Below are 9,131 nucleotides of genomic sequence, written 5' to 3'. Positions count from 1 at the left end.
AAACGAGGCATTTGTTGCATCCAGTGGGGACATAATTACTGATTATAAGGACTTATACTGTCTTTTTACGCGTTGCGTTGCATCGCGTCGCGTAAACATAAAACCATGTCTGCATTTGTGATCGGAGAAATGACAAACAACAAGCCCTACTCTACACTGCTCAAAACTCTCGCTTGAATGGCAAATCCTTTAAATATGAAAACGTACTTTGAGTCAGCATTATTTGTCAGCATCATAATTAAATTGATGGTTTAAAATGCTACAAGTGAATTTAGACATCACATTGTAATTCACACTGAATTTTTTAAAATTCATTTTCAATTTGCTAAAGATTAAATTTAACAGTAATATTACATTATTGTGTTTTTAAAGATTAACTTGTATCTTGTGTGTATACACACACACACACACACACACACATTATTATAATATATAATAATAATTATTATTATTATTATCAGTACTAACTACAGACATATGTTGACAGCTCTATTTTAGCACATAATATAGATTATATCTCAATATAATCCTGACGGCTTATTTCACCAGGACAGTTGTCTTTTGCCCTCTCTCATCTGGGGATATTACAGCTTAAATCTGCACTGACCGATGGGAAATCTGAACATCCGGTTATACACAGCTGGATAAAACCAGTGTAGTGATTTATGTTATAGTCACTGACCTTTTTCAGACTAACAATAATAAACCTCCCTCTAGTGAACTACTTTACAGGCTTAACCTTATACAGGCCTACAGTATAGTCTGAATCTCATATTTTATCAAATGTACATTACGTCATGAATAGACGTAGGCTACTAGCAATTTAAACAACTAGTAACACCAATAATATTAACAAAGATTATAGGTTATATAATGTTTTATATATATTTGTTGAACTGTGTTCTTAGGACAAGGGTATTTTTTATATTATGTTAGGCAAGTTATTTTCTCATTGGGGCAAGTTGTCATTTGTTTTAAATGTTAAATATTTATGCAGTTTAATTACAAGGTTCCCAAAAGTTTATGTCTGCCAAACCTCTTTGACCTGAATATTTACTTGAAAAACCTCTTGAGAAATTTTAAGTTAATATTTCACAACACATTCAGTGTTCACAGTTCTCTATTGGTTAATTACATGCAGGTGAACTAAGAAAATATCAACATTTTTAGTAAGTGTTTTATTTATATATATTTTTTTAAGTTTATATTTTTATGATATAATTATTAGCTTTTCATTCTCTGATGTTGGTTAATGACATGCAGGTAAACTAATAAAATATGTAACTGTTTTAGTAAGTGTTTTATTTTGTTTTGTTTTTTTATCATTTATTTTAATTTTATATTTTTAGGATATAATTATTAGCTTTTCATTCTCTGATGCTGCTTAATGCATGCGGGTAAACTAATAAAATGTCAGCTTTATATTAAGTGTTATATTTCTTTTTTATAATTTCTTTTGAATTAGAAATTTTGTAATATAATTATTAACTTTTTTCTCTGAATTTGGTTAATGACATGCAGGTAAAATAATAAAATGTCAAATTTTATAGCCTAGAATTTTGTATTTTTAATTTATTTTTAAATGAATATTCTATTTTTACATTTTTATGAAGTAATTATTAACTTTTTGTGAACTCTCAACCCCCAGGGGTTGATGAATTTCAGTTTGGAAAACCTTGAATTACAACATCTGTTAGTCAAAATAAAGATTCAATATTTTTGTGTTAGTTTCAAAAATTACTTTGTGATTCATGGATGTTTTGTGTGTTTACATTGTGCTGAAACGCCGATACAGGCGGTTTAATGACAGGTTCCATTGCGACAACTTTCCCATATTCAGTCCTGTGACAACAAGCCCCGTTATTGGTCAACATATGTTCTGCGAAATCTATTTTCCCCCTGCGCAATAATGTCGGAAATGTTCAGATGCATTTTTGCTTACACAGAAATGCTTTCAAAAATAATGGCGTAAATGGAGTGAAAAAGTGACCACTAGCCCCTATATTCACAGCATGTGTTTATGATCATCTGAGTGTATTATTAGCTATTAAGAGTGAAGTTGGAGTTTAATGTCATGTGATGTTGGGACTCGATGGGGTGGTGCCTGAGTGCTCAGAACCACGCTGCTGTAGTTCAGAGACAAACACAACTCGGTGAAGAGCGCGCGGGGCGAGTCATCTCTCTAGTTTTACCGCTTGTAACATTTCCTGAATGTGAGAGTGGAAAGTAAAACCGGTTCCGGGGACTTCGATGTGAGTTATCATGGAACAAGGGGAGTGCAAAATCTCGGTGTGGGTATGCCGGGAGGAGAAACTGGTGTCCGGGCTGTCCAGACGCACCACTTGCGCGGACGTAGTGAAAGTGCTGCTGGAGGACCAGAACTTCCAGAAAGGCGCGATGCTCACCGGTACTCCGCAGTCGTACTGTATCGTGGAGAAATGGAGAGGTTTTGAGCGCATTCTGCCGAATAAAACCAAAATCCTGCGGTTGTGGAGCGCCTGGGGCGACGAGCAGGAGAACGTGCGCTTCGTCCTGGTCAGGAGCGACGCGTCGCTGCCCAACAGCGGACCGAGGAGCGCAGAGGCGCGGGTCGTGCTCAGCAAAGAGAGCCCTTGCACTACCAGAGCCACCATGCAGATTTCACAGGAAAAACAGCGGAGGATTGTGCGGAAGGCTTTTAGAAAGCTGGACAAAATGAATAGGAAGAAAGAGGAGGCTTCGAGTGACAAATCATCGGCGGAGAAAATGGAAACGCTCGTACATCTCATAGTTTCGCAGGATCATACTCTCCGACAGCAGATACAGCGAATAAAAGAGCTGGATAATGAAATCGAAAGGTATGAATCAAAAGTTCACTTTGACAGAATGAAAATACACGGCGTAAACTACGTGCAAGACACTTATTTGCTCGAGCAAGGCTTGGATACAGATTCCAGCGCGCATCCGGACGCGTCCTTTGCGCAGTTTGAGGAATACGCGGCACGCTGCGACCAAGTCATTCAACTTCAGGAGGAACTAGCCGAGAGGGAGGCTCTGATGGAGATACTTACAGGTGAAATACAAGAAGAACTCAACCACAGGTGGATGAGACGGCGACAGGAGCAGCTTTCCAACAAAGACTCGGAGAGCACTGGAGAAGAAACGGCTCTCAAGGTGACTTCGGTCTCTGAGGAGCCGGTCCCAGTTGTTCCGGACCTCCTAACAGACAATGAACTCCAATTAGAGGAGGAGAGGATCAAAACACAACTGGATACGAGTTTATACATCGGGCTGCGCTTGAACACCGATCTGGAGACAGTGCAGAGCGACTTGGATATGAGTCAGGAGCTTTTGGACGCGAAGGAAAAGGAGTTGAGGGAATTACTCGAAAAGGTTCACAGATTAGACGAGTTGGAAGGGACACAGGCGGATGACAGCAAAGATGAGGGAGAAACTGAACAACTGCCTTCCGTAGACAAAGACAATGTTTGGGTAGAGCAGGCGAGGGGACTGTCAAAAACATGCACCAATGATGATGATTCGGACACCGGACTGAGTTCAATGCACAGCCAGGACTCGGATAACGCGCCTGTTTGCGAGTCACTTGTGTGACAGGACGATGTGGAAATCGTAAAGGGCCTAGAATCGTGAATGTGGCTCCGCGGGAATCATTTGAAACGGCGCGAACTCAGGGAAGATTTCGCCTCTATTGATTTCACGAATGTTCTCTCTTCATAAGAGAGGAACGCATGTAAATTATACCAGTGTAGTGTTATGATCGCCTCACTCTCCAATTGCCTCACTTATACACACGGAGAATAGCTTGTAAGGTGCAGCTTATCAAATTATAACGAATTAACCAATGCATTGACTGTCCACTGTGTGCTGACTAATGTTGTAATACCAATACTATGTATTTGTTTTACATAGACTTATGTTTAAAAGCTAGAATTAGAGTTTTGTGGGTTTCTAATATATATATATATATATATATATATATATATTCAAAATTTACATTGTTAAATATTGATGACTCATCCTGCACTACACTACACTGAACTCTCACTGATGTTCTCTAGACACATAGATAAAACATTATAATTCTTGGCTGTGATGTACCTGAAGTCTATTGGCTATTTAAAAATAAAAAAGGATGAGGCTTTCAATATGCCCTGGCCACACTTCCTTTTAAACAGGAAATATGTCAACAGGGGACAGAAATCGGTGTAGCTGTATTTACATCACAAACATGAACCATGATTTGCTAGTCAGTTGCAGGTGGTATTAGGGGGTGGGGCATTCTGACTCTATTGAGCATCTGATTGGACAAAAATCTGTGTAGTGCAGGATGAGTCATCAGGATTTTTGGTCCGTTTTAACAGAAGAAAATCTTTTTTTTTTCAACGTTTAGCATATAGAATTACTCATAGTTAAAACACATGGACTAAAACCACAAAACTCTAATTTGGATTTAATGGGGTCTTGAGAATTATTTATTGTACAACATTTAGGCAGATAAAATATCTGCATTAAGCAACTATGTGCTAATCACTTCCATTTTCATCAGCGGACTAATTAGAACAATTTGCTATCAGCTTTTACTCGAGGAATCAATTTGTATAACTAGAAAACATCCTGAGCTGTAACTAAAGTTGTGGGAATCAAAAAGTGCGTGCAACGCACTGTTGTTTATTCATACTTCTGAGGAGCTGATGCATGAATCTCACAGTAAAGAGGAAGACTAAAGCGATTTCAATGAGACTGCTCCAATTAAACTAAAAGCACAGTCTTCTAGACATACTTTGCTGCTGTCATTTCTGGTTACTTTTTTTTTTCTTTATACACATTCATTTTTTAGTCACAAGGGACCTTTTAGGATCAAATGATCATTTTGTCATTGACTAATCTCACTCAGTACATATGATTTCCCTATTGCAACTAGTAGCAAAATTATCAAGTGGAACACCCAAATATGTTTTTGAATGCTGTTGCAGCATTTAATCTCAATTTGTTGGGTAATTTATTAATTATATCATTATATGAATTATTACGTCAAAATCAAACTTTAACATTTTTTGCCTATGTAGTACAAACACATTAAGTCATATACTCACTTAAAACATGCCAGAAACTGTACATTTTACTCCAGCATGACCTCAGCATCATAACCAACACAGAGTTTCTTAAGTTTGGGCAGGGCATCCATCCAACGCAATGCAGCAGAGTCACCGAGTTCAGGGATTCTGTGGTGTATGAAGAGGATTTAAGAGTTAAGCCTTAAATGTGATGTTTTAAAACAGAGGAAGAAAAGGGAAAGAACCGCCCTCCCACTTCATTCTCAAATACGTTGAGTTTTAAGGGATGAATTATGACATTTGGAAAAGCCCTAATATGTCAACTTCCTCCGAATTTGCAGATAAAAGAAGCAATTGTATAAAAAAAAATGTATGTTCCATCTCTACAAACTTTAAATATAAAAACTCAAATTAAAATTGAATAAAAGTCCTCTGTTTATGCTCTATGATTTATGCTCTAAAATAGAGCCATTTATTTGTTGATAAATAATTAGTCATTTAAAATCAGGCAAATCCATCAGAAGTCATATAAAAGGGGAAAATTCTGGGTCTGGTTTTCATGTTGGCAGCAGTGAGTTCTGTGATTAAAGTCGAAGAGGAGGAGGGGGACAGATGATAAAGCGCCATTAATCTGGATTGGATTGAACCATTTCAAATAAACAAAAGCTCTGACTGGTTTGGAAGAGATTCAAGAACAGCTGGACGAGCAGAGATGCACAGCGTGCCAATGTGGGACAAACAAGCGGCCGTGTTGAATCAGGCGACACGCTGAGAATGACATTCAACAAAACCTTCAGGATTATTCTTGGAATCGCAGGAACTGCTGTATTGTACAAATGTAGATCTAATGTTTGCCATTATTTATTGTCCTGTTTATCTGTGTAAAATAAAAGCAGGGGTTTTGTGACAATAAACCAGTGTGTTTATAGGTGCAGAGCCAACAGACTCATTACACAAGCATAACTGAGTACAGTTTTGGCAGGATCAAAGCCATGTCATTCAAAAAGTCCTCTAAGCACTTTAAATTACGTCTCACAAGGAGATAGTAATTCAAGAAAGTTCATTTCGAAGGGGCACATTCAATAACCGCTTTCATTCATTACAGGAAGTGATGCGTGAATGATTGACACATAAAAAAAAATACCTCAAAGGCAAAAAAGTGTGTCAATTTTGGACTTCGCATCAAAGTCAATGCATGGAATGAGCTGTAATTGTTGTCTTAGATTCAGTTTAGATTACCACAGCGCAACAAACTAATTTGAACCTCTCAGGCTAGAATAAAACTGCCATTGTTAGCAATATGTAGCATTTAACAAAGTAAAACAGGCTACGCAGCTTTTATTGTAAGGAATTATAATTTGTTTTTTTTGTTAAGGAACTTTAGGTTACCAAAGCAACCATTACAAACAACCAAAACAAAACGCCTCTTTATTTGGTCCATCATACATACATAATATATACATACGTTTCCTCCGAGTAGGCAAGGGATGCAGTGTCATATTGGATGAGAAAAAAACAGAGATGAATGAGGGAAAATCACGTGAGAGGAGGCAATGCCTCCATCGCGACATGATTGGATATGATTGGTTATAGTTGGCTGTGATTGGTTCATGCGATAAATCCCACCTCTTGTGTTCATGCACGTTCTTGAATCAGTCTGAATGAACAATATAATGGCATTAATGGGAAGACTCATTTAAAAAAGTAAACAATTCAAACACTTAGTCTTAGATATAACCACTTTGTTACGTCAAAATTAGACTTGAAATGGCCTGAAAACATGATCTGTAGGAGTTTTTAGTGAGTAAACAGCTTGGTCAAATTAAAAGTAAGTTTTTGTGTCTGTGACCAATATTTACTGAGCTTTGATGACTGATGAACCGAATGATTCAAAAATAGTTAATAGTTAACTATTAAAAAGAAAAGCTGAACATACTTTCACAAATAAATTTATTGTTTAAATTGTTACTGCCTTGAGTTATTATTTTGGAATAAATTTAAAATGCTTAAAAACACTAACTTGATGAGATTCATACTTGGCATACAGAATATTGATTACATTGTTCATGTAAAAATATAAAATAGATTTTTTTTTCTGGTAGTGTAAGTAATGTTTATTTAACCAAGAACATGTGACTGGGACAGGAATTTACATTTGATAAAAAAAAAATTATAAAACTTCAGAACACCACCGCACACCACTGATGTATATGTATGTGTAACAAATTTGTAAAAAAAAATTACATTCAAATCACATAAGCAAATTACATTTTAAAATATATTAAAATAGAAAACAGATGTTTTTACTGTATTTTTCATCAAATAAATTCTGCCTTGCTAAACATAAGAGACTTTAAACTTTTAAACAGTAGTGTATATATATTAAATGTGATGTATGTGAAATGTCAGCTGATGAACTTGTTATATATTCAGCAGCTGGGAATGAAGCACTGTTCAATTAGCACAGAGCTGCAGAGCATATTACAGCACCCAGGTGCACAGACACACACACACACACACACACACAAACACCTGCCCGGGACAGTAATGGTGTATTTACAAACATGTTTGTATGAAAAAGGAATGAAAGGTGTCATAACTTGACAGTGCATATTCGGGAAATGAGCCAAGAAGCTATACAATATTCACACTAAGCAATATATAAAAGTACCATATGTAATATAGAAAGGTTTGAGAGAGCACATACGCACCCAACTATATTATATATATATATATAATATATAATAAATATATATAAATAAATAAATATATATATAATAATATATATAAAAAAGAATGTTTCATAGTCAGAATGAACACTTGGAAGGCTCTGCATGAATGTTTCAAAATACAGAGTGAAAAGCTCTGCAAATGCTATGACACATATGCAGGTGCACACGCCGACTGGCAGATTGAGCACTGAAATCTCTCAAAGACATCGTATGCCCTCATGTGACTTACAAAAGAAGATTATAAATAATAGTCTCCTCGGGCAATACCTCAAGAGAAGATTAAGTTAGAACGGTAGTGAAGTTTAGTTCAATTCCAAACACAAAGCACACAGACGAGATGGTGAAAATATTAAAGCTAGCAGAGAATCTGGCTATATCACTCACAAAGATGAATTTATTTCCACCTGTTCTGCCATGTGACTTGTTTTTTTTGTTGTTGTTTTTTTTTTTTACATTACTTGGCATTGTATCAGGACTGTTTTTCCACTCATATTATGCTTGGAACACTGTTGTAAACAATAAAATTATACTAGAAGAAAATAACATTAGAAATACAAAAAAAACGAGAAAAACAAAATAAAGGATAAATTGATTGCAATGCATAAACATTTCAATAAAATGTGTTTTCATTGAGTTTTTAATGTGGGAAGAGATGGTGGGGGAGGGATTTGTAGTATCAAGAGGCCATCCAAAATAAAGGTTTATTTCTCTACATTTAACCGCAGTGATTTACAGTAAAGGAATGTGAGTTTGTAATAAGGATTACTCATTTACAAAAGGTAAACTCATCTGGCCCGTTGCCTTGACCCCAGTGACAGCCAAAGACAAACCCAGTCAATGAGGAAACAAGTTTTGGCTGAGACACAATGTTCCTCAGAACGTGTTTTCTACGGAGTTCTACTTCACCGCATTTTAATCGTTCTTTTATGTAAAAATGTGTTATTTATGGGAAGCACATTTCCATCATGCAATAAAAATAAAACGGAACCTCCGACGTCTAATCTGACAATTGTGACTTTTTTTTAAGCATCAGAATTGAGATGTAAACTCAGATTTGCGAGAAAAACGGAATTGTGAGATAATTGTGAGACAAAAACAAAGCAAAACAGAATTGCAAGATTTAAACTGTGAATTATGAGAAAAAAGTCAGAATTGCAAGATATAAACTGAGAATTGTGAGATATACACTCAGAATTGTGAGAAGAATTATCTCATGATTCAGACTTTTTTCCCCCTTAGAATTACAAGAAACACAGTCCGAATTGTGAGATAAAAAGTCACCATTACCCTTTTTTATTTTAAATATTTTTTTAATTCCATGACAGAAATGGGTTCGTTATTAGCC

At 36.1% G+C, this 9,131-nt stretch overlaps 1 protein-coding gene across 1 annotated transcript; it reads left to right on the top strand.

Moving 5' to 3' along the window:
* The first annotated feature begins 2,096 nt into the window (after positions 1–2,096).
* Positions 2,097–3,994, top strand: LOC107707481 (ras association domain-containing protein 10-like). Its single transcript, XM_016511505.1, has one exon. It carries the CDS (start codon positions 2,263–2,265, stop codon positions 3,589–3,591), a length of 1,329 nt encoding a protein of 442 aa, XP_016366991.1. The 5' UTR covers positions 2,097–2,262; the 3' UTR covers positions 3,592–3,994.
* The last annotated feature ends 5,137 nt before the right edge of the window (positions 3,995–9,131 follow it).

Source organism: Sinocyclocheilus rhinocerous, unplaced genomic scaffold (genome assembly GCF_001515625.1).
Source record: "Sinocyclocheilus rhinocerous isolate Xijiao unplaced genomic scaffold, SAMN03320098_v1.1 scaffold534, whole genome shotgun sequence".
NCBI lineage: Eukaryota > Metazoa > Chordata > Actinopteri > Cypriniformes > Cyprinidae > Sinocyclocheilus > Sinocyclocheilus rhinocerous.
This window is presented reverse-complemented; position numbering and strand designations above follow the sequence as displayed.